This window comes from Carya illinoinensis, chromosome 1, assembly GCF_018687715.1.
Source record: "Carya illinoinensis cultivar Pawnee chromosome 1, C.illinoinensisPawnee_v1, whole genome shotgun sequence".
Taxonomy (NCBI): Eukaryota; Viridiplantae; Streptophyta; class Magnoliopsida; order Fagales; family Juglandaceae; genus Carya; species Carya illinoinensis.
The window spans coordinates 55,129,160-55,156,692 of NC_056752.1; the positions used below are offsets into that span (position 1 = coordinate 55,129,160).

At 33.6% G+C, this 27,533-nt stretch overlaps 1 protein-coding gene across 1 annotated transcript; it reads right to left on the bottom strand.

Annotated features, from left to right (window-relative positions):
- Positions 1 to 9,817: 9,817 nt before the first annotated feature.
- LOC122289813 (zinc finger CCCH domain-containing protein 11-like) lies at positions 9,818 to 16,223 on the bottom strand. Its single transcript, XM_043097121.1, has 8 exons — positions 15,555 to 16,223; positions 15,095 to 15,179; positions 14,844 to 14,984; positions 14,616 to 14,704; positions 13,189 to 13,377; positions 11,825 to 11,955; positions 11,638 to 11,740; positions 9,818 to 10,153 (listed from the first exon to the last, which is right to left on the bottom strand). The coding sequence occupies exons 1-8, from the start codon at positions 15,720 to 15,722 to the stop codon at positions 9,974 to 9,976; spliced, it is 1,086 nt and encodes a 361-aa protein (XP_042953055.1). The 5' UTR covers positions 15,723 to 16,223; the 3' UTR covers positions 9,818 to 9,973.
- Between the last annotated feature and the right edge of the window lie 11,310 nt (positions 16,224 to 27,533).

Below are 27,533 nucleotides of genomic sequence, written 5' to 3' on the forward strand. Positions count from 1 at the left end.
AAAAAATAAAATTTCAAATATATAAAAAATAATTAAACTATCGTTACCCCTTTTAGAAAACGCTTTTAAGGACAAAGCACTGGGGCGAGAGTATCTTGTGTGAAGGTGATTAGACGTTTGTTGCAGCATTAACTAACTGGGTTATGAAAATCCCAGAATCTGAGCATCAATAAGTGCTTGCCTTTCGATAATTTCTTGCCAGAAGAAAGATAACAAGATACTTAAGAATTCAAGATAGTGTCTTTTGAGATATTTGAGGAAACAGGAGTCTTACCATTTCTGTTTTATGTCAGGATGCTATAGGGAGAATTCTCTTTGTTAAAATAGATTGGATTCACAATCCCTATCCAAACACAGGAAAGACAGGGCAGCCTGGCCATTCAAAAAGTTAAAAAATGAAATTGTAGAATATAATACTTGAAGGAGATCCCAACGTAGTAATTTAAACAATTAAAAATTTCTCGATTGCTCAAGATTGAATTTTATATTCCATTACCGGTGATATAAAACATCCTTTAAAATCTTTTACAAGTTGGCAAATAAAAAAAATTCATCAATTCTTAAATTGATACGCGCATAACCTATCGTAATGGATAGCTTCAATATAAGTCTATAAAAATATTCCTTTAATTCAAATTCCTCTTTATTTATTGCAATTTCATAATGTAGTGTAACTTGTAGAGAGCTAGACTCTACTTTTGTTCTGTTATCAATACATATCATCATCCATGCTTGATTAAAAATAAAAAAACCTAACTGGGTTATTTTCTTGCCAACTCAGAGTCGTTGGTGGCTGGAACTTGGGCGACGGGGAATTGGTTGTCAATGTGCTGTACCGCATCCCAAATCAGAAGGGTCGGAGGATCTGGTTTAGACGAGCTTAGATATTGAGTTAAATTAAGAAGGGTTAAGTTCTTTATAAATAATAATAAATTGAGATAATTGAATAAATTTTATAAAATATATTTAAGATGAATTTAGATGTATTTGAATATTAAAATGAATTTTGATATATTTATAAAAAGTTAAAAAATATTATAGGTCTATAAAGAGATATTGAATTGAAAGAGATTGTAGGTCTTACGTGTAAATAAGTTTTTAATTTAAATAAATTTAATAATTTGAAAATTGAGTATTTAAATATTAGATTTAATTTAAAATTAAATTAAAATAAGATTAAATTTCAAACACAACCTAAAAATGTCAGATGAGGAGGCATCATTCTTGGGCTGCATAGACGAATTACAATCAACATACATCTATATATAATGAATGTTAACCATTTCTGGGGTTTGGAGGGGTAAAACTTTTCAAGTGCTGTTAGCATTGTAAGCCCAAAACTTACTCCATCCATCCATCTACCATAAAAGAGAGTATTTTCAATAAATTAGGCGGGTCCGTTAAAAAAAGAAACGCTCAAAATTTGTTTGTTCATGAGGAAAACGGAATCGCAGTAAGAGTCAGGGGGGGTGGTCGGTCCAATTTGTTTCTATTTGAAGTTGGAATTTTCTTCGATCTGCCACGTCAATAATAGATGGCTTCCTCAAACTCGGTGCCTAGTGGGGTTCTTTTTTCCCTTCTCCTTTAAGTAGACTGTGCTAAATCGTTATCCCATATTAGTCAAGGGACTAGGTAGCTTTCACATTCTTCATTGGCTAAAGGCTCAGTGGGTCTACAGATGGAGTAGTTGGGCTTAGATTATGCACGAATCTGGTAATTCTAATGAAAGGGATGTCTTTTTGACCTCCTGTGGCTATTTGGCTGTCTTAAACACGAAAGCAGTTCACCTTGTATTTTAGATACATCTTATGAACATTCCTCTTTTATGTGCTTTTTAGGTTACTGATTGAGGGGATCCCCTGCTTTTGATTGAAGGGGTGACGCTCGGGCCTTGAAACCCTTCGTTGCATGGTCACCCCCCTATAAGAGCAGCCACATCCAGAGCCTGTATCATCAAAATTCTCTAAATTTTAGTAAAAAATTTAAACTTTTTTTTGACAAAAATCCTCTCCATCCAGCTGCCTATTTTAGGGGAAGAATTAAATATTTGAACAGTAGCTCCCTAAATATGAGAGCTTCTGTTCATCCATAAAACATTTTTTTTACAAAATAATTACAAAAATGTAAAAAAAAAAAAGGTTAAAAAATTTTCTTCGGCTCTTTCCACCGAAGAAAAAAAAATGAGCAGTTAAAAATGCACAAATAAATGAATAGAGAAAATAATAAAGAAAAAATAGAGAAAATTTATTTTATTAAATATAAAAAGATTAGAAAGTGGGATATATGAGATTTTAAAAATATTAGTAAAATTTAGGAAAATATAATTTTTAGCTAAAATTTGAACAAAAAAAAATCATCCGAATGTGAATGCTCTAGGGATATATGCCTCTTTCGTAAGCAGAAATTGCCTTTTTGAGTTTTGGGTGCGGTAGTAATTGTAACCCTTTCATTATACGATGTTTCCTGAATAGTACACGTTAATGTGTACGGTATTTAGATGCTGAATGTAGATTTTTTTTTTTTTTTAATGGGCAATAATAGAAATAAGGAGCCGGAATACAAATAGGGATAAAAAAAGAGAAACCCAAACTAAAGATATAATAGATATTGGCCGGGATGAACATAATGGAAATGTGTCTGAGACTGATGGTGTCCCATTCTGTATGAGTTGTGTTTAATAAAAAGGGCACTGATTTATTAGTGCTGTTGCTGAAAGAAAAAAAAAAAATGGTTTTGATGGTGATTTTTGACTCTATAGGCATCAATGACGTCCTTGCTTTCGCTTTGATTTTATTTTAATCAGAACTACTGACATCCATAAGAATTCCAAATGTCTGAAGTAATAAACAAACCTGGAAAATGAATGAAAGAACAGCTGTAGGATGGATTGGTCACTTTAACCACATTAGATTTTCTATTTTTCATTTTGTGGCTCTAGTTGAAATTCAAACTTCAGTTGTTATTGTGTGTTCACACTGTGACTCCCTCATCAACCCTGTCTGAAAACTTCTGACTCGCGAACTCCCACAGGCCCTCGGATTATGCATAAATACCCCCCACCACAGGCTCTTCCTCCACCAATTTCTTTCTAACTGATCTTGAAAATTTCCTTTCCTTTCTCTCCTTTTTGTCAGAATCAAAGTCTGCACTCCTCTGTTTCTTACACTGCTTCAGTTACCTCCTACACAAATCGAGCAAATGGAAACTGAAGCGAAGAATACCACAGAGAAATCACAAGTAAGAATCCCTCCGAAGAGAGGTCAGGTTAAGGTTCGGATAGGCGGAACCTTGGCGAAGGCAGTGAAAACTGCGGCATCAATGGCTGCAAAGAAAGTAGGCTGCGGCGAAAGCTCGGCGTCGACTGCCCCACTGCCGGGCTCCCACACTTCAAAACAGCATTCAGATACCTGACCCAGATGACAGCTTCATCTACTGGCATGTTCTTTGCATAATTTCCTTTATTATGTTTCGATACGTTCACCCTCTTCCTCTTCCCTGGTATTAGTCTAGAGTACAGTGAGTGTTCAGAATTAGAATGGTTTCTTTGCTTTCATAGGAATGTATTTGGCAGTTGGAGAGGTTTCACATATGATGGTATTTGTTACATGAGATATGACAGAGCCTTCAAGAGAAGAGGGGGTACTACTTTTATCACGTACGAGTCATGTCATGTGATTTTGTAAATTACAGGTTGTATTGCTGGGTTTCTTTGCATATGTAAACTAAAAACATCTTGCAACTACATTTCTCCATTTCCAGAGGTTCTAGAACATGGACAGGCGTTTGGAGGAGTTGGGGGTAGACAGCTGTTGCAGAGCCCCTGCTTTTCCTTGGAATGTCCGATGTAGTTGCAACTGATTATAATAATAAAATAACCATCTGTTGTTATCTTCGAGTTCAAAATTACTCCTTTTCCTAGTTTTGTCTTTTTATTCTGGTTTTGGGTGTTGATGCTGTGCATTTGTGTGTGTGTGTGTGTGTGAGAGAGAGAGAGAGAGAGAGATTCCTAGTTTTGTCTTTTTATTCTGGCTTTGGGTGTTGATGCTGTGCATCTGTGTGTGTGTGTGTGTGTGTGTGTGTGTGTGAGAGAGAGAGAGAGAGAGAGAGAGATTCCAATGCAGATCCCGGTAAGATTATGTTTCCTCGTCACTAGATATGCTTACTGGGAGTTAAAACACTCTTGATTATATTTTTGCTTGCGAACATTGGAGAGTACTCGTCGGTGAATGGATTCCTTTTGTCAAGATGTCCAGAGAATATAGAATCAGCAAAGATACGATCTCCTTAACTGTAGCTTAAACCCAATTAGTACTCAATTGACACGTTGTCGTTAAAAACAACATTAGTGACCTTAAGTTCAAAGAATGGACGCTTGTAGTTCGAAGTTAGAGGGAAGAAGTAGATTCAGAACAAAACCGCCTTAAGACTATCTCGCAGCTGTACTGATGTATTCATGCGCAGACAGTCTGTGAAGGCTCCCTAACGCCACGAATAATGGACATTTTTTAAATCTGTTTGTAGGTGTGCAGAAAAGGCTGTGCCTTTCAGCATCAACAAGCCTGGTTTCCATAAGAACTTTACAACTAGTCAACTTCACAGATAACATTCACCTTATTACACGTATGCTAACCACCCATCCCCTTTTCCCATCCATTCCTTTTGTCGCGGGAAAGCCTAAAACATGAGGGAGGAGGGCTTGGTTTTAGGAAAATGCCATCTCGGAATTGTCTGATGGCAACCTTTTTTATTAAATTAAATAGGAAATGGTCCACCACACATGATATCCATTCCTATTTCCTATTTTGAGTATTTACAAGCTTTGCGTTCACACACACTATATAACTTCGTAAAAAATGTGCTCATCACTCAATTAAATAGGAAATGGTCCAACACACATGATATACATTCCTATTTCCTATATTCAGAGCATTTAGAAGCTTTACGTTCACACACACTATATAACTTCGTGAAAATGTGGCTCATCACTCGTCTCTCGCCAAATTTTCTGATTATTTACAAGCTTTGAGCCTTTGGCGAGACATTTAGAAATTTACTATAAAAAAAAAAAAGAATCGCCAAAGGTTCAACGCCGACTGTTCTTTTTTCTGATTTCATCTTCTTTGTCACAATATTTGGAGCCCCTCCTTTTCCTTTCTCTCTTCCTAGAATCAGGGGCACTCGCTCTTCCCCACAAATCAGGGAAAATAAAAAAATAATAAGCTTATGGATGGAGAAAGGTCACCCTTCACAAAAAGTGAGGCCAACTTGCTTATTTCTTCTTTTTCTTTTTTCTTTTCCTTTTCTTTTTATTTTTTATATTTCCTGGAGGAACGGAGAAAGAAGAGTGAATTGAAAACTTAATTTAATCTTGAAAGACAAACTTTGGAAATGCAGAGAGTAATTTTTCAAACCGCAAGTATCTTGAAAATGTTTTAAATATATATACAGTTAAAAAAATAAAGTAGACCGTGACAGATATTATATAATAATATTGAAGGGCTGTCACACCCAATTTCTCCAATTTTTTGACCTGGACAGTCTTAAGGCACGATTTATTTTTATAAATTAACTAATTTTATTTTATTATTATAATTTTTTTAAGATTTTTAAATAAAATTAAAAAATTAACCTTTTTAAATATCAAAATAAAATTTATATTAAAAATTTATATTATAATAATATTTTTTATTTTTTTATTTTTATCTGATCTAAAGTCTAAATTATCTAAAACCTGCAAATAAATGTGTATTGAACTCGCTATTGAGAATTTGGAAAGTAGATAACGATATATCAATAACCTTTTTACAATTATTTTATAACTTAATTTAAATCAACCAATATAATTGTATTAAAAAGTAACTTTAGTTTGACATGAAACTTCATTTTAAGTAGAGTTATAAAATATTTTTAAACTAATTATAAATTTATCATTTTTCTTGGAGGAATCCCTCTAAAATCCTACTGGAATCACTTCCATCATTATTATGTAACATACGTTAATTTAACCATTGATGGGTATGAAGAAATGAAGAATTTGAATCTTTCAAATTTTTATAAACTTAACTCGCAAGAAAACTGTACTTTCTTAAGTGGACGACGGGAAACAAATGACGGATTGCGATCCCCACACAAAAGTTTTTCTTTTTTATTTTGTTTGATGGTTTTGTCTTTCCATGGTACACAGAACTTATAATGGGGTCAAAACCACAGGAGTCCCTTTACAATTGTTTTGACAAAGAGAACATTTCTAAGAACCAATTTGAGAGATCTTTGTGTATCTGCCGGCTGGCGGACAGGACAAAGACGAGTCTCAACACTCTCACCAATGGTGATGAAGTAATCCAATTATAATAAATATAATGGATAGCTGGGGCCAGTCCTATTATCAGTCATCTTATTTGATTAGCTGTAACGGACTTTGAAGGTGGAAACTAGAATAAGCAAAATCCACTCCATTCATTGTCAATCCCCAACCTGCGTCTGTTTTTTGAAGGCATTGAATGTGAAGTGTGAACACGATTTTTTTTTTTTTTTTTTTTTAAGATTACGTACTGTTTATATTCGGATTAACATCATTTAGAATTTGAATTCGGTTTTTAGGATCGGTGATCCATGTCATCATTAACAATTTAACATTAGGTGAAATAGAATGAAAAATTTGTGAATAATAATAAGATAATTTAGCAATGGTACTAAAATAATTTGAATTATGATTTTTATAAAATTTTGAAAAATGTAAAAGAAAAAATTGAATACAAAAATTATAAAGTTAAAAGAGGATTAGAATATAATTTTTTTTATATAATTTTTTTTTTTAGAATTTGAAAATTTTAAATCATTTTATGTATTTTATTTTAAAGTTTGAAAAAATTGTAATAGGTAATTAATAACTAAATGAAAAAGTTGACAAGTTAGAATTAAAAAATATTTATATTTAAATTGTATTTTAATGTTGAAATGACATAAAATGTAATGAGATGATTTGAAAGATTTTTAAAATCAATCAAGACCTTAGATCAAATTTGTGTTGTGCTTGTACTTCATGCCCATCGAACCGTAAAAATCATTAATTATTGTGGAAATAAAGATAAAGTATACATATGTTAATTCTTTCAAAAAGTCTATTTGCACATGAGATTAAGTACCTCTCACGTATACGTCATCCACGTGTAATAATGAAACAAGGCGTTTCATTCATCACCTTCGATTCTTCTTCTTCTCAACTTATTCGCATCTTCTTCTCATTATAAACGCAACACTCCATTTCGTATATCCACGGAACGGATTCGGCTTCAGGAGCAAGCTTCTCCACAGTGGGTTTCTAATGTCCAGAAAGAAAAGGAGTTGCAGACTTTCACTTTCTAGATAGATAAAAAACAATAATGATTCAGAAAGAACCAACCTTACTGATATATATTTGTACCTGAGTTTCTAAGAGCCTTTAACTCTTTTCACATTGGGCCTTAACTCTTAGAAGATTTAAGAATTCCATATGACAAATCCATAGCCGATCTTGCCGCTTTGGTAAGAGAGAAGTACGAGATCTCCAACATGGAACTTTTCAAGGCTAATTTCACAAGGGAATGATTACTGATGAATCGCAGCTTGTTTGTATACATATTCAAAACTACTTAGCTAACAATCATGGCAACAATTGCATTGATTGTGTTCTCAAGGACGAAAATGAAAACTAGAAAAATTAGATATTGAGCAAAATTTTGAGGAGCATTATTTTTCAACCTCAGATGTCACTCTGCCTCTTCTGTTTTATTACAGTTGCCAGAAGAACACAAGTTGTTACAAACACTGCCTCTTCCATTTCATTTGGTGTTTTTCATTTTTTTTAATAATATCAGCTGACCCATATCAACCGATTCTACAAAAGGTACCTAACGACAGGTGCCTGTAACAGAACAGTAATTCTTTTTAACCCTTTTGTTTTTTACCTAAGCCTATTTATCCTATTGTATGTTTTTATTCCCACCACCCCCCACCCACACACACACACTCTCTGGTTTTTATGCTGAAAACATAAATCATCTTTTAAAATTAAAAGCTATAATAGTACTGAGTATATTAATAGATTTCTTAAGATTGTGTCATCACACCACAAAAGTAGCCTTATTTGGTCCCGGTATGCAATCCAAACGGGAAAATGTGTTCTGCTTTTCTCTGGAAGTGGTCAAATTCAACATTCTAAATTTCTAATAAATGGGATTGGGAAATAATGAGGCGTTCACACTTTATGAATAAAGACGCTATGCAGGCATAGATTCTGAGAGAAGTAGTAAAGCGAAACCCATACAAAAACATATGGGTTATAGACGTCTCTTTGACTATTGAACATTGACTGGTAAGCGTCGATAAAGGGCTGCTGATTTGTGAAGATGTTCCAGAAACAAACAAGCTTGCATTATTTGCCTGTTTGATCCTTTCCAGAATCCAGACTCTAGGCTCTAGAAAGCAAAGCAAACCACGTTTAAGTCTAGAATTTTCAGTGATGAAAGTCTCCAGTCAAAAATATTAGAGGATTGATTCAGATACCTATTTTATCATTGAGACCATGTCCTTGGCAAATGACCCACGTGTCAGCCAATGGGTTACCCTCAAATTCATTATCGTCAGGAAAGTCGTAAGCAAGAAAGAGCACTTTCTCTGCTGTCAATTGGTGTCTAGTTGACCACAGACCTTGCCATTAAGGATTCATTCTGGCTCCAGTCAGGCCGTGGGCATGATCGTCGGCACAGTATCACAATATTATAATCATAGACCATATCCTCAACTGTTCCGACAGATCCGTTTACATGAATGTGACATCGATATGATTAATTTGGCTTGTTCTCGGGGAGATAAATATTAAAAAAAAAAATCCTCAACTTAGACGCATTGCAATTTTTATGGACTTTGATGAAAAACAAATGTTCCAACAATGTTTTTACACATACCTAATGGTTATTTGGGTAATGCAAGAACAATAGTTGATATTATTATTACCGCCGAAGGCAGGGCACAAGGCATCTAGAAGCATGATGTGGTGACGTGCTGGATCACAATGTCGTACAACAGTGCTAGGTTGGTGGTTGATTTATCTCGAAGGAAAATATTATTTTTTATTCTAAATTTTGTTAGAAATGGTAAAATACGGACGAGGGATAGTATTTATCAAAATATTTCAGGAATGCTGATTCTATAGTAGTTAATAAAAATCAAGAAATATATTAAAAATTTTATGTGCATTCATTTTTACGTATTCTTTTATGCACTTTAATAATATAATTAATTGTGTATTAAAAAAATATTAATTTAACTAATCATATTAATAGAGTGCATAAAAAATATGTAAAAATAACTTTATAACATTACTCGAAACATATAAAGCCCATAATTGGGGATAATCATTCCGGGTGAGGCAAGAAATAAGCTCTGTAGTCTGCATTAGATGCCCTTTGACTTCGTATTGTATAATCATCGTAACCGGCACCAGCCACTAGTGTTGATATTAAACAATAGGTAGTCCTACCTAGCTCTGGGCCAACAATTTTCATACCAATACCTGCGTCAAAAAGCTTGGCAAGACTGCAGGAATGCAGATCCAACTTCTGAACATTTTGATAACATATATCATGCATAAACATCAGCTTTTTTCCCTGTGCGTGCTTGCGCTCCAGTGGGGATGTGCTTGTGTTTTTCGAAGGGCAAGCGAAAGAAATCTAAAATGTTGCGGACATCCGATCTTTTGATTCTGGATCGAGGCATAAAACTGAATCAAAATTTGAATTCGACCCATACCAGTTATACCACTGCCCATTCCAAGCAATAATACAAAGTAGGACTTAATATGCATTATCCCTGGTTATAAATATAAATTATTTCCTCAAACAAGTTAATTCAGATACTCCATACAAAATCCCTCATTAAAGCTATGGCTGGTCGCCAACATCTCTCTCTCTCTCTCTCTCTCTCTCTCTCTCTCTCAAGATGATGCCTCAACACCTGGCTCACGAATTTGAATAGACGTTCTTGACAAACTTGCTTCAAGCTCATTCAACTCATCCATGTCCAGCTCATCGTCATCATCAATAGGGTCCTCTTCAGAATCAGCAACGGCATTAGCTGAGGTGCTTGGTTGCCCTGCTGCTGAGTTATCTTTGACCTGAAATTGAACAACCGATTCATGCAAATGTTCTATGTGCAACACACCAGAACAAGCTCATCTTTCCATATTTAGTGCTCTTCCATACCAAATCTAACGCAAATGTCTAGGCCAGACTCTTGCAAATAGACTTGTCAAAAGGTCTTATACTCTAGAAACAACAAATGTCCATAATTGACTTTTTTGAGAAGTTACAGAAGCTCAAGAACACATTGCAAAGAAGGATGCTAGTTATCATGATATGGATGGTTCTGACTTAATTCTAGCAAACATCAGGTAATAATATTTTCTTTTTATAGGTAAACAAATTTTTATTGATTAAAAAAAAATATTATTACCTAATCAAACAAGTAACTAATGCAGCAGCTTTTCTGCATCCACCTATTGCAAGTCTTTCTTGTGCACAGAATGCAAACCTATTCCATGCTGTGACTGTTAGTATTTGAACCAGACAACTCACTTTTAGGGCACTTGCTCCCCATTTCTAACCACACAAGACTGAAACATAGACCCGTCCTCTTCACATTAATTGTTCTAAGATGGTAACTTAAAGTATCTGCTTGGGGAGGCACAAGTCTGATATAAGATCAGCCATATTAAGGTCCCGAAAGTTAGATTGTTCCTTTTAGACTTACATTGTTCCTTTTAGTCTTACATTGAATCTTAAGTGTAAACAACTTATGAATATAGCCAATACTCAAATGACAGCTTTTTATCCAACCCATAGAATAAATTAAAAATGGATGCACTCAACGAGATCATAATAAATATATCAGTTTTCTTTTCTAAGGCTGCAACTCTGGCAACTGATATATTTTGACAAAGAATAATGAACCCATTTCTTCTCTTGGGACAACCAGACAGGCATCAAGGACATTTTGAACTTGAAAAATAACCTCCTTTCTTTTTATTCCTGGTTTCTGAGGTGACAACTTCCTGCTCTCTGGTGTTGTGAAACATGACTATTAAAGTTTCATTTTGGAGTATAATAACTTTTTTTTGGAGTATAAGCTCAAATGTGGCTTGAGCCTTATTTAGATTGTTCCAACGTTGCTTATAGCACAACACAAAAGGGCTAGTACGACTAGATTTGTACCATGATTCAAACATCATATATATAGTAGATTATACAGTTATAACTAATAGTAATTTTATTGAATTCTCTACATTTCTAGCCAAGACAAATGCATCCAAACATCATAGTGGGCATTTTTCCTAAGAAGGCAAGAGACTTTATTTACAAGTTAAAAAGGTAAGACACTTATCAGCATCTTGTAGCATATACTCATGGACTCCAATTAATATGCAAAAGATGCATTTCATGCAAATCAACTGTTGCATAGTGTTTAAGTCATAAAGATGTTGGGACCAATACAGGGGAAGAGATATAAAATATGGGGAGAAAGAGTTCTTCAACCCTGGAACTTTAGTCATGTTTCAGAGCACTACTTATCTTATAAACGAAATAGAAGAAACAGGATTACCTTTTGTTCAGCAGCCTCAGCTTCTTCTTCTCTTTGGTATTTTTCGTATGCCTCAGCATCATCCACAAACAAGGTAGCATCCGAAAGAAATAACTCCCGACCGCTGAAACATGCAGAAACTTAAGTTAATAGCACAAACAAACTGAGACCATTTAACTTAATGCAGCATACAGATGAATTAAAATACCTCATGCGGTCATTCTTAGCCCTCTCTGCTTGTTGTGCAGCCAAGCCAGCATCTCTTTCTTCCATTTTTTTCTTCTTCCATTCAAAGAACAGCTCAGTGGTCATTGGAGTCGAGCCTGTTACTTTAGCACGCTGGAGAAAAGAGCAGACTAATATTTATTTATAAGAACCGAGAACAGAAAGTGGAGCAAACAAAATAACAAATAATATGGGTTGAAATATATGATATTAAATTAGAACGAAAAATATACCCACTGCAACAAGAAGCTTGGGAAGAAAACAAATCTATAGTAAATGAATACAAAATGGGGTGGTTGGTGTTCAAATGAGGTTTTTGGCTCACATGGGGTGGGTTTGTGGAAGAACATTAGGAACGGTTGGGAGACCTTCAGGAGACATACTCATATTGTAGTGGGGGATGGTTCGCGAGTCAGATTTTGGCATGATAAATGGTGCAGTGAAGGTGTCTCGAAGACAATTTTCCGGCCATATTTGAGCTAGCACGAGTCAAGGATGCAGCAATAGCGGACTTTTTGGCTTTCTCCAATGGCTTCTCTTAATGGAATGTGGAATTCACCAGGGCAGCCCAAGACTGGGAGTTGGAGGTTATCACAGAATTCTATGCAACATTGTATTCCATACGTATGACCGAGGGTACTATGGATAGGATATTGTGGAGTCCCTCAAAGAAAGGTAAATTCAAAGTTAGATCATTTCACAGTTTTATCGAGCCCAGGCATGCCCTCTTTCTCATGGAAGAGCATTTGGCAGATGAAAGCTCCTTTAAAAGCAGCGTTCTTAGTGTGGACAACAGCATTGGAAAAAATTCTCACCACAAATAACCTAAGAAGACATCAGTTAATGGTAGTGGATTGGTGTTGTATGTGTAAGAAAGATGGGGAATCAGTTGACCATATGTTTCTACATTGTGTGGTGGCTAGGACCATGTGGGCTGATTTTTTTACAGGTCTTGGAGTATCATGGGTCATGCCCCATAGATTGGTGGATTTTCTAACATGCTGGAGAGGCCTTGAAGAGATTCACAAGTTGCAGCAATATGGAAAAAGGTTCCCATATGTATGTGTTGGTGTATCTGGCAAGAGTGAAATGATAGAAGTTTTGAAGACCATGAGAGAACAATGGGGGAGCTGAAAATTTTTTTTCTTCAAAACATTGTTTTCTTGGGTGGGGGCCATTGTTTGTAATGGACTAAATGTCCATGACTTTCTTCTTTCAGTTGTAAACTCTAGTTAGGTATTTCTCAAGTATACTCCCAGTTTACTTGGGATTTGTGTATTATTTTGAATAAAACTACTGGATTACCAATAAAAAAAAAAAGTAAATGAATACAAATATCATTATAACCTGATTTTCAATCTCCTCTTCAATTGTAATTTTCTCAGTCTCTTCCTCTAGGAGTGCCTTCATTTGAGATTTTAAAACATATCCTGGAGGTAGAGCATGTCTGTAGTGACAGTCTTTGCCACCGTTTGGGCAAACCCAGAACCAACCGTACTGTTTCTTTTCCACTGCTTCCAAAAAGTATTTGCAAACCTGTATATAAATTTATTAAAAAAGAAAAGAAAAGGCTCGTTCTTGTACAGAAAGATCCTGTGCACTAACAACTTCGAAAAATAAGTAAGCTCCTTGATGAGGAATGACATTAGTTCAAACAATTTTGTTTCATATGTAATAAGATTTTTTTTAAATGAAAAAATAAGATCAAATATTAATATAACATGTAGAACTCTGACAAGACTGGGTCAACCAAGAATGATGAATGGAAGGAATCTCATGCTGACCTGCATTACGTAAACTGCAGCCATCAACTTACCTACAGGGGGTCATTTTCACTCACTTCAAAGCTTCATCTTTTCAACTCTTAGAGGAAAATATAGAGATAATCCTCCTCTAAACAAGAGCCAATATATTGCCTTCAAATTGTAGTGCACCAACAACCCACATGAATACAAGAAAGATAATTCTCTATCTATTTGCCACATTTGAATCCTCCCCTATTATTAAAAATGCTTCAAGTATTCACAAGACTCCCAACATTATCAATCAACTAACAAACTTTGGAATTTATTGCCACTTCAAAAATATTTCCCTTCCTAGAGCACAGAAGATTTTCCAGAATTAATTTCATAACCATGCATGCAGTTTACTACTACCATACTGTAGTGACTTAGGTGATGTATGGCAACGGGATGTTTACGAAAATTTTCTTACCTTCAATCCAAACATCTTTACAATAAAATAAATGTGACAAAAAGTCACCAGAACATGTACCTTGATTTCTGTAGCAAAAAATAACATCCAATAAAAAAGCATGTTACCTCTTACAAAATTTTCTTGTCAAACATATTTTCAATGAGCCCCACCAACTTGTTAACCTCCAATAAAAACCTCTAAAAGATTTTCTCAATCTAAACATGTTTTTAATGAGTCCCACAACTTTCACAAAGCTCTGGAAAAAGCCATCTTTAAAAGTTCTCAAAAGTTACAGAAATCTCCATGAAAATCTTAAGTCCAAACATTCCCTTAATATCCACCCTAAATTAGGGATCTTGCCACAGCTACGTCTATGAATGTAACCACCAGATTATTCTACCTTCAATATATTCTCAGGAAAACTTACACACGTGCTTGTATCAGAAGTTAATAGCATTTAATTGAGATTTGGGGAGCAATCAAGAGAGCACGGCACTTTCCAATAGCATTCTTAAAACAAAAGAAGCAACCACTAATATCATTAGGAAGAAAGAATCCTAGAGTTAATATGAACCTACAATATCAGTTGGTTTGTTCTGGTTATACTCCATCTTCTTCGACTCCACCACCTTCTCCAGTGTCTCTTGATCCCATTCCTCCATTGTTTCTGAAGAATACATGCACAAACAAACACCAACCAAGTCAAAATCATATTTAGGCGTTCACCCCGCGCGCGGGGGGGGGAGGAAGAGAGACAATAAGAAATGCACAACTTTGTGATTCAAAACAAAGGTTTACTCAATTACCTTGATCACGCTTATCACTGTAAATATCAATCTTCTCACCCTTCCTTTGGATATTGAGATCATGCGAGAACTTGCATTTGAAACCCTTGGTACACTGCCCCACCTTGTAAAATTCGCATAATATAGACTTTGGATCAACACCTATCCAAATTACCCATTTCTATCACAAACATACCATTCCATTCAAAAACTAAACCATGAACATAGCAACAGACAACAATTCATTAAGAAAAGTAGTAAAAAGCACATACCAACTGGAACTTTGGGCTGACTAACTGCAATCTTGAACAGATCATTCAGCTCTTTCTCTTTTGCTTTCTCTTCCTCCTTCTTTTGCTGCTCGGCAAAAAAAATAAAAAATAAAAATAAAATCACTCAGTCTCCACTCATTTCGCCATATTGTCCTACGGAAAAAGGCTTTATGGGGAAAACATGTATTTCCGCAAACACTATTGCACCAATTAAAAATGATGATTTCTTGAGAAAAAAGATTAATCGAATGGTTTTTCCCAGCCAAACAATAAGAAATCAAACCTAAATCTTACTTAATAAATCTTCCCTGGTCTCATTAAGTCTAAAGCAATCTCCACAGTTTGCTCCAGTGATAGATTTATCTATAATAACAAAATTCAATTTTCTCTAAACAGAATTATAATAAGAGATTGTAATGGTGATTACAACAAAAAGGGGGGAGATAAAAGAAACGCGGACCTTGGCAGCCATTTTGGGATCGGCTTTGGGCTGGACCGATTGCTTGAGAGTTTGGACATACTTCTGGACATTCTTGCTCTTGTTCTTGTTCTTGAGCCCGAAGGTCTTGTCCTCCACGATCTTCTGCTTCTTTGCCAAGTCCGTCTTCGATTGCTGCTTCGGCGGCATGCTTGAACTTTACCCAAATTCTTATATAAAGAGAAAACCCCTTACCTTTGCTTCGGAAATAATAAGCCCAGAGAAGATAACAAAAACAGATTTAAAACCAGAAAAGCTAGGAGGGAGATTTGTTTGAATCAGAGAGCGTGATTAGGGTTTTGAGAGGATTTCTCAGAGATGTCTGCTATCTGAGGATGACGGGACTGTGGGGGTGAGAAGAAGGGCAGGAGGATTTTGTTATGTTCGGGTAAATGGCCTATCAGTCCCCTGTGGGATTTGTTACTCTCTACCGGTGAAAGAAGAGTCCAGAGTTTGCGATCGATGTCCGATGAAATGGAAATTAAGCGAGTTCCTACGGGTAATAGAGTAAGGTAAATTAACCCACTGGCTGCTACCCCCTTCACTACCCTCACGTGATTTTTTTTTTTTTTTTTAATTTTCTTTTTCTTTTTCTTCCTGCATCCCTTATAGAGTTGTTTGCTAGGAGTACTAGTATTGATTTTCCTACTTATATTTTTTAAATCATATTTTTTTAAAAATGATTTTGCATATATATAAAATAAAAAAATAAAAAAAACTATCACATTGAATTACGCATCTTTAAACTAAATAAAGAGAGGCCAGCAAACAAGAGGACAGAGGAAGAGGAGAGAGAGGTTGCAGATGAAGGGAGTTGTGTCGAGAGAGCTTCAGGAAAGAATATGGACGAGAGGAGAGAGGAAAAAGGTTGAGGGTAGAGTCCGGGGGAAAAGAAGGAAAATTAATCAAAATGAACTTGCACGCACCAGTGTTATGCGTATGCTATGTGTTGCAATTTTATTAGAGAGTGTAAAATGGAGATGAACACCCCGACTGGTTTGAAGCTTTTTCCTTACTGGATAGCTGTTGTTTGTGAGTTAAAAAGACACGATTATTAAATCGTACAAATCTCTATAAAATTCGGCCAACGCGATTGATGTTGGTTAATAAATTGGGTGGCACTACAGCAACCGTTGGGAGCTATCACCAATTATTTTGTGTGTGTGTGTTTTTTTTTTACCTTTTTATATGTATTTTTTTTAACATTTCTAATTTTTTTTTAAAATAAAGCACAATATTATTCAAAAATATTTATTTAATTATTAAATAAAAATAATAATAAAAGAATTGTAGCCCCCAACCAGAACTACTAACGGACTCCCCAACATTTGCCTAATAAATTTGGATAAATCCAGCTAAGTTGATATAAGAAGTGTTTCATTTGGTTTCATTTTATTTCATTATTATAACTTTTTAAAATCTTTACATAAAATATAATAAATAATTTATTTTTTTAAATAATAATAATAATAATATTTTATTTAACTTTTAACTTTCATCTTAATTCATATAATGTCAACTCACTATATGAATAACACCACTCGTTAGCTTGCTCGTATGTTAACATAAGTAAAGGGTTACATGTAACAGAGTTCGGTTGGAGGAAGAAAAAAAAAAAACCAAAAAGTGAAAAAATTTCACATAAGTAGATTACAGTTAGGGCCGAGCAGAAATCCGAAAATCCGACTCCGCTCCGACTCCGACAAGTCGAAGTCAGAGTCGGAGTTTTTTTCCACTAAAAAGTCGGAGTCGGAGTCGGAGTCAGAGTTTTTTTCCACTAAAAAGTCGGAGTCGGAGTCGGAGGTGGAAGTGTTCCGACTCCGACTCCGCTCCAATCCGCCTTCGACTCCGACTATGATTCCGACTCCGACTTTCCATCCAACTCCGACTCCGACTTCCACTCCGACTCTTACTCCGATATTATGCATATTTTATAAAAATATGTGTTTTCAATATATTAACATCTAATAAATAATAATGTATAAACATTATAATGAATAATATAAGTTAATATAGTTACTATAAGTTAATTTATATTATTAATTTATTATAAGTTACTATAAGTTAATATAGTTAGTATAGTTACACTATAAATTACTATACCTTATATAGTTGATTTACATTACTAATTTACTATAAGTTACTATAAGTTAATATAGTTACACTATAAGTTACTATACTTTATATAGTTAATTTACGTTACTAATTTATTATAAGTTACTATATAAGTTACTATAGCTTATTTTATATTTTACATTACTAGTTTACTATAAGTTAATATAGTTACTATATAAGTTACTATACCTTATTTTATATTTTACATTACTAATTTACTATAAGTCAATATATAATATATAGTTATATTATATATAATTATAGATTATATATATACTATATATATTGAGGGCTTATATAATATATAGTTACTATAGTATGTATTTTTTATGCATTAATTGTAACAGCCCGCTAGAAATTCAATTGTGAAATTTCTATTAACTTTAGGAACCTCGTGAAAACCCCATAAGTTTTCACGAATCCATTAATTGTATAGGTTTTTGTCTAACTACATAGTTAGTGTTATTATTTACTATGGTATCAGAAGTGTGTTTTTGATTATTGGAGATAGTTAGAAGTGTCAAAATGTATTATGGTTTGTGCCATTAGACTCGGAGGGCTATTTAAAGTCTTATGGCGCAATAACATTTTTTCATATTTTCGGACAAAACGTCTGTTCAAAACTGTAGATATTATTGGATAAAAAGAAATATCTTGAGGTAATTTTCATGAATATTATTGAGTAAAAATATTTTGAGTTGATTTTTATAGATATTATTAGATAAAAATATCTTAAGTTGATTTTTTGTAAATACTATTGGATAGAATATTATGAGATAATCTTTTATAGATATTTTGGATAGGAGAAAACTACACTCAACTCTCAACTCCAGCCTCATCTCTTCCATATCTCATCCATAAGTATCTCCAGTCACCTCTCCCCACGAAATTATCTTCATTTACACTTTCCATTGAAAGAATATCAAACACTCTCTCTCGGACAGATTTTAGGAGGTATTTTGTACGCTAATTTCGAAGCTATTGTAAGTGTTTTATCATAAAGTCTCCTTCATATAAGTTGTTCCTTTTTGAGTCTAGTTTACATGGATATCTTATTTGCCCCATTTGAAAATCATTTGGTTAGTCAAATATTATATAAACTATAGAAAGGTCATTCTGGGAGGTAAACTAGAGAATATGTTATAGTTTGGAGTTTTTGACCAAGCTAATGGATAGATATTGGTCCGAAATTTTTATGGAGTATTGTTAACATGTATATATGACTATTGGTTGAGGATTTTTGCATGATTAAAGGTTTTGATGAAAGATTTTCTTAGATTTAAAACTTAGAAACTGGAAGAGGAAAAACAGTTTCTGTTTTGAGAAAATTTAACTCTTTGGTGGTCTAAACCTATTCTAATGACTTTGATAATTTTATTGGAGGATCCTAAACATCTTATATACATGTTATATTATTATTTTGAAGATATTTGATGTTAGTTTCAAAGATATGAAATTTTATGCAAAGAGATATTCAGATAAGCCAAAGTGTGGATATTCTTGGCTAAATTTATGTTTTGGTTAATTTCTAACCATGTGATCTTGAATTAGAAGCTTATATATGTTTTAGGACATCTTTTTAAACCATGTAATGGTTTGGTTTGAAGAACATATATTTAAAAGTCATAGATCAAGAGATTTATCAAAACTAGTTGAGGAAAAAGTTTCTGTTTTTGGACTAAGTGTAAAACCAAAAAAACTTCAAATGTTATTTTGTGATTTTGGTGACTTTAGTTTGATGATTTAAAGCATGGTTGATGTTAGGATGATATTATGAATATGTTAGAAGTAAGATTTGATTTTTGAAATTCTTGGAGATGTTTTGATTTAAGGTCAAAACTTGTGATTCAAGTGCTTGGATCTTTTTACAAAAAAGTTTGGTGTTGATTATTAGCTTTTTCTAAATGGATGTTTTAAGTATGGTTTTGAACTTAGGATTGGAAGATGTTTGTTGCAAAATTTTGGTTTAAGCATGAGTTTTGAAGTTGGAAGGAATTGCAACAAAAATCAAGGGAAATGGCCTATGGATGTTTCGACCATAGTGTGTTCTTCATAGTTGTGTTTTGTTTTAAATTTTTTTGAGTTGATATTTAAATTTAGGACAAAATTTACATGAGGAATGTAAATTTTAGAAACTTTTGGAATTAGTATGCAAAATCCTTAAGTTATGGGTAAAACAGTCATTTTCTCACATGTAGAGAGTAAAATGAAAATTTTACTCTTTAAGTTAGTATTTTCCATATTTTAAATATTTAGTGATTTAGTTCTAACTTTTAGAATCACTAATTACAGTTCCTCGTGGTCGCACTTGAAGTTTTATAAGAAACGCGGAGATCGAGGTAAGTTAGCTTTTAACTTACTAGCAGTCTACTGTGTATGTGTGCTAAGTAAATGAACTACAGTGTATGTATGTATGTTATCATATATGTCATGCCATGCCAAGTTATCACGTAATTGTCTATTATACAGAATTTATTCTGTCGTCAATTTTTATCTGTTACATAATATATTCTGTCATGTATTACTGTACCTTACAAGTACGTCATACTAAGTATGTCATCTATTACATGTATGTCAAGTCATGTAATATTCACTGTTACAAATATGTCATGTTAAATATGTTGTCTATTATATGTTATGCAATGTTACGAAATATTTCTATCTCAAGTTGGTCATGTATTTTAAGTTATATTCAAGTCACGTTATGTTACGTCAGGGCTTCAGTCATTTCGTATTCCAATCACGTTTCATCTTAATTACTTATGTATGGGGTCACAGCAATTGTGACGCATACACTACGTGATACACAACAATTGTGTCACGTAGAATACATGGGGCCACAACAACTGTGGAGTATGTATTTACACGTAGAATACATGGGGCCACAACAACTGTAGAGTATGCATTTTTCATGTTAAGTCAAGTTTGTGTAAAATACATGGGGCCACAACAACTGTGGAGTATGTATTTACACGTAGAATACATAGGACCACAACAACTGTGGAGTATGTATTTTTCATGTTAAGTCAAGTTTGTGTAGAATACATGGAGCCACAACAACTGTAGAGTATGTATTTACACGTAGAATACATGGGGCCACAACAACTGTGGAGTATGTATTTTTCATGTTAAGTCAAGTTTCAGATCAAGTTCATGTCAAGTCAAGTTCAGTTCATGTTTCAATTTAAGTTATGTCAATTATGCTATGTTGTACGCCAAGTTATGCTTTAATTACTTATGAATTTGATTATGCATTTATGCTTTTACTGTCATGCATGCATCATTAGCTTGTGTGGAAGTTTTTTGTTAACTTATTGAGATTTGTAATCAAATCTCACTTTGGTAGTCCCAACTACCATTTCCCCCGAATGGTAGATCTTGTTACAGGATCTGAAGGAAAATTAGGAGCTGATCAACTAGACACAGTTGACTAAGCGATGGTGCGACGTTAATGTTAATATAGTAGTTAACGTAAATTACTACTTGTACAATAGAGTTGCATCTTTAGTATTTTTTGGATCATAACCATTTTGGACTAGTGTTGTGATCTACTCAATGGGTCTTTATGTATAAAATATGTTTTAAGCATTTGGGATATTTTCAATTTGGTGTATAGTATTGCTAAAGAAAAAAATTATCTGCTGCGAATATTACATAATGTTAGATGCATGTTAGGAACATTGCATCTTATATGTCATGAACGGGGGCAGGTAACCTTGTGTTGCATGTCTCGACGCTTCAAATGTCCGTCCGATCCCAAACGGAATTTGGGGGCGTCACATTAATCATATATATTTTATATAACTATACCTTATATAGTTAATTTACATTACTAGTTTACTATAAGTTACTATATAAGTTACTATAGCTTATTTTATATCTTACATTACTAGTTTACTATAAGTTAATATATAATATATAAGTTACTATACCTTATTTTATATTTTATATTCTAATTTACTATAAGTCAACATATAATATATAGTTATATTATATATAATTATAGATTATATGTATACTATATATATTAAGGGCTTATATAATATATAGTTACTATACTATATATTTTTTATACATTAATCATATATATTTATATATTTTATATAACTATATCTTATATAGTTAATTTACATTACTAATTTACTATAAGTTACTATACCTTATTTTAATATCAAATATCTTATTTTATTTTATATATTATAATATTATATATATAGTATAGTTTATATATATAATATACTATATAACTATATATATACGGTATAGTATTAGAGTCATTAGACTATATATATTTATACTTATATAATATATATAGTTATACTAAATCACTATAACTAATACTAATAGTCTAATATAGATTATAGTTATAGTTATATACTAAATCACTATAACTAAATTACTATAGTCTATAATTATGTATTAAATGTATTACAAATATATACAAATATAACTATCAACCAATGGGACGATGACAACTATTAAAATGATAGACAACGCTATAGCCACTAGGAGCTACCGTTAGTGGTTTTAATGTATTTTTTTAGTCCTTTTATTATATGTATTTTTTTTATCATCCTTAATTTTTTTTTAAATATTCACAATATTATTAAAAAATGTTTCTTTAATCACGATATTAAAAAAATTTTAAAATAAATAAATAAAAAGGCCAACAATGGGAGCGGAACCTTTTGCATTATTTAAAAAGATATAATAAACATTACAAATATCAATGCTGATAAAGTAGTAAACTATAATGGACTTAATAGTAATTTCAACTACATAAGATAAGACTAGTGCTGCTGCCTCCACGTGTGACTTCCAACTTCTTTCCCACTTCCCAGTGCATGATCCAACGACTAAGATCACACTACACTTCACTTTAACCTTTTTGACCAAAAGACTTCAGGCCAAATTCTTCATTCATTTCGTCTTGTTCCTTCTCGAATCCTTCAAGACTCAGCCTTTCTTACTTCTCAAACCATCAACTGTAACAGAGAGCCGTGGCTTGAGGGAGAAGAGAGAGAGGTTACTAAGAGAAAATTGTGCGGCAATTCGTCTACACATTGTCAACTATTTTTTATTCTTTTCGATCGATTATTATTTTTTATTTTTCTTCTAGTCTCCTTTTCTCTGTTTTTTTTCTCTTTTGTTTGTTTTTTCTTCCATCATGGATGGATCTATAGGGAAATGAACAAACTTACAAATCTGAGTTAATGTATATTTTTTTAAAAACCCTTTTATTTCGGTTGTTGGTTTTCTTCCCCTGTAGATCTGAACAGATGTTGATATATTTGAAGAAATTGTATTCATGTCTCAGTGTGCTTATTATTATTATTTTTTTTTACCTTTTCGGTTATCTTTATTTGAAGCTCTGTTTTCAGGTGTCCCAGTCGGCACTCGGCAGTCCCCGTCGGCCGTCGCCCAGAGTCCCCATGCCGTCGCAGATCTGGGTCATCGCACAGTGCCTACTACCCTCCCACTGTTTCACCGACTCCGTCCCGACTCCGCTCCGACAAGTCGGAGCCGGAGCTGAAGCGGAGCATATAGCCTTTGGAGCTGAAGTCGGAGGTCGGACTCGGCCTCCGACAAAGTCGGAGTCGGAGTCAGAGGACCCAGATACCAACTCCGCTCTGTCGGTGCTTAGCCCTAGATTATAGTAGCAATTCATCAAAAAAGTATAAAAATAAAATAAAGAAAAATAATTTTTACAGTTGTGAAGTACATAAATGTTACACAATTACTTAAAAAAAAATAAGTAAATACAAAATTCACATAAAAAATAATAAATTTTTAATAATAAATTCTACTTATTTTCAAAAAAATTATGCCGATGTCTACACAATTTATAATTATATTTTACATTACTCTTAAGTAAAATCTTCTAAATAAAAAAGCATAATCATCTCATAACAGTATGTGTATATATGTACATATATAAGTGTCGAAAAAAGGCATTCAAATATAGACTCTGAACAACAGTATATACAAGGCAAAAAAAAATTTAAGTTAACAATATGTTTTTTGTAGTTTGGGAAAAATATATATCTGAAACTCATGTTGTTGATTAAATCACTAGATGGATGTATATGACGTTAAATCTCTTACGTGGATATTTTTAAATTGAGCCAAGTGTTTGAAATCTCTTTTGAAGGGACATTAAATATTTATTTTAAATCTAGTGGATATTTTTAAATCGAGCCAATTGCTTAAAAATCTTCCAAATATTTTAAAAGTAACAAATTATTTTTAATGGGGTATTTTTAGTGCTAATGAAACAAACCTATTTTTTAAGTAAACCTTTTTAAATTCTAGAACCAGAAAAATAATATAGTTTTAAAATTTTATTTTATTAAATTATTTTATTTATTTAGGAATATAATTTAATGTTCATCATTTTATTTTATGTTTAAAAATCTACTTATTTAGAAGCATATATTCTCTCCTAAGAAATATTTATTAAAATTCATTATTTTATTGATGAATAATATTATTTTTGGATCAAGAATAAAAAGTTTAGTTTTAAAATTTAGCGTATTTCCCTTCCTTCTATAGTTTCTCTATTTCTTCCTCTCTTATTTCTCCATGAATTATTTTCACGCATTAAATTTTAATTTTTCAAGATTTAAATTTTGTTCATAAATATTTTATGAAGAGTATTATCAATTTGCAAGGAAAAAAAAAAAACTATAGGCCATTTGTGAGAAATTCTTTACACGGGCTGGTTTCTAAAATTGTCTCTCGTTTTCACATCAAAAGCCCAAGAATTAACACCCACAACCCCCCCCCACCCAAAAAAAGAAAAAATCGCACGACACTGTTTAATCCAATCTACCAAACCCTAAAAACTTTTTCCTTCTCCTTCTTATTCCTTCATTTCCCTCTCTTGCGCTGTCAGATTCTTCAATTTCTCAAAAGAAAAATGCTAGGGACCTCATTGTGGGATCCGTTTTCCCTTCTCGTTTGACATGGGTCCTCCACATTGGCCTTCTTTTATTTTTTTTTTCTCACATTGCCTGAAACACATTTCCCCCTCATATTTTACTTTCGTTTCTCATTGACTGAATCTCCCTTCTTGCAGTGCAGTTTCTTTGTCGAACCCCTCAATTTTTCAGCGGAGTTCGTCATTACCATCTCTGTCAAGTTTGTCTCCTCAAGTACGAAAGCTTTTCTTTTTATAAAAAGAAGAATAAAAAAAGAAACATGCTTGCAGCATCTGAACCTACTTCAAGGAAAAAAAATGGAGAAAAAAAAAAAAAAACTCTTCAAAACACAAGCCAAGTGGCAGAAAAGAAAGTAGAAACAAATGTTTAAAACTAATTTAACTTCCTAGCAAAACGTAAGCAAGATAACAAGTCATGCAGTTGCTCTTTCAGAGAGGAAGAAAAGGCATGCAGCAGCTTACCAAAGAAGACCAGAAGTAGCAACGCCTTGGGGGAAAAGAGACGCGCTAGAACTTGGTGGTTGGTCGAAAAGGAGGAGGCACAGTGCATCTAGGTGGTGGCATTCCGAAACTTCAACTTCGCCACGGCAGCGTTGCGAGGTAAAAGAATGAATGTGGCAATAGCTGGAAGTGGCGGAAGGGATGGCATGAAGTACTCGGCATCTTCTGAGGCAACATGGAGGTGAGGCAACTTGCTAGGTTCCAGTTGAGCATTGGGCTGAGAGCTCACACCTGCTCTATTTTTAACAATAAAAACAGAGGTTTGTCGTGCATGGAGTGGAGCCGTAAATTGATGTCGTTGTGGCTAGGTTTTGGGACACGCAAAGCTCGACAACACCGAGAAACAGTAGCAAAAGCAAGCAACGTGGAAGAGGCACTCGTAGAGGATGATCGGGGGAGGATCACAGTAGTTGAGTGATGGGTTGATCTATGATGAAATGCTCTGTTTTGATTGCTTAAAATAGAGATTGACTCATGCAGATGATGCTTATTTCCGTACGTTTGGGAGGTTGGAGCTTCAATGTTAGGTTGCGTCCATGGATGGAGGGTGATGCTCGTTGATGGTGATAGGTGATCTTCTCGCGTTGGTAGAGAAATAAATTGAGGAAGTGAATAAGGACTGAGAGAGAGACGAAGAGTAAGTGCTGTGAGGTTGTGTAAAAATGTTCCATAAAACGTAGATGAAAATGTCAAGACTTGTTTCAACCAACGTGGGGAAAAAAATTAAAGAAGGCCAACGTAGAGGGCCCACGTCAAACGGGAAGAGAAAATGGGATCCCACAGTGGAGTCCCTAGCATTTTCCTTATCAAAAACCTCTCTCTCCCCATGTCTCCATCCAACAGACTCACCATCTCTCTCTATTATTGGGTCACATTGTCTCTTCTCTCCTCCTTGTTTTGCTGTTGTTTCTCTATTGCTACTTTTTCTGCATTGTTTGATATTGCCTGTTGCTACATGCTTCTCTGCCTTTTGCAGTAGGGATTGAATACGGTGCGCTGCTCCATTTCGATGCGTTTGAGGCCCAAAAGGTATAAACTTTTTTGTACTTTTGTTAATTGTGTTAAACCCTTTTCTTAATTTTGGGATTTTTGGTTCCTTTCTCTTTGGGATCTCATATTCGTTTGTATGTTTTTCGTTTTGTAGGACTTGTTATGGAGTGAAATGTTTTTGGGCGAGAGAGAGAGAGAGAGAGAGAGTACAGAGAGTACTTGTAGCAAATACTATGGTAGGGAAAATGTTTTTCAACTTCAAGAAAGTCACTATTAGGTCTGAAAATCGACACTATAAAATCGAAATAGCATTGATAGTTTTTTAAGGAGGTAGTGCAAATCGAAACCGGTCGGTTAAGGGGGAGAAAACCATGACATAGGTCTCGGTGTGATTCCGGTCAATTCGTTAGTTTTCAATCAGTTATACAAATACAAATACAAAGTTATAAACCTAAAAAATGAGCAAGATCCAAAACTCATTTACGATCTCTGATTGGTAACAAAAGCAACAAATATGGAAATTTTAAAAAATATACTACGTATTAATTGATTTATATTGTAAAATTCCATAATAAACAAACTTAAAAAATCAAAATCATAGGGATTATCAGAGAGAGAGAAGGGGGGGGGGGGGTAATTCTCACTACACAACACCAAACAATGTCATTTGGTATATTAAACCAAATGACGATGTTTCGTGTATATATATATATATATATATTTTTTCTAAATTTCAAAGTGTAAAACAATACCATTTTAACTCACTTAAGTTTCAAGTTCAGTGATTTAACGTTGGTTCAAATCGGGACCAATCTGGCTGACGTCGATTTTACCAAATTCTTACTTCTAATCGATTGATTTTTTACCCGTTTCTGACTCCGACGATCGGTTCTTGTCGGTCACAACCAGTTCAATCAATTCCTGTACACTCCTAGTCACTATGGCGGTGAAAGAAAACTGCACTAAATGACCGTAAAATGAGAAACACACAGGAATAAAATTGGAAAGTAAAATATTAGACAAAAAACACCATTTTTTTTTTTTTAAAGTAGAACACCATTCTTTTTTAGATAGCCACTTTTTATATAGACGATATAAAAAAATGTTTATATGTTTCTATATATACAAATAGTTTACTATTTATCGGCCTGATTGTATAAATGTTATAAAAACTTTAATAACTTATATGAGTATAATTAATTAGAATGTGATGAGAGCCAAGTAGCCATATAGTTTAAAATAATTATGATTTTAAGATTTAAAAAACTTATATATAATTATGTATTGTGAGTAAGAATATTATATTATATTATTTTTAATTTAAAAGTTTGTAATATAATGATAAATGAGTTGAGTCCGGTCGAGTGATCAATTTAGCATTTTGACTTTATTTTTGAGCAAATTTAAATGTGAGA

Coding starts and splice junctions, on each gene's coding strand:
- LOC122289813 (XM_043097121.1), bottom strand. CDS start 15,722: ATGCCGCCGAAGCAGCAATCGAAGACGGACTTGGCAAAGAAGCAGAAG. Junction 15,180..15,554: donor ATCCCAAAATGGCTGCCAAG/GTCCGCGTTTCT, acceptor TTTGCCGAGCAG/CAAAAGAAGGAGGAAGAGAA. Junction 13,378..14,615: donor AGAACAAACCAACTGATATT/GTAGGTTCATAT, acceptor ATTTATATACAG/GTTTGCAAATACTTTTTGGA.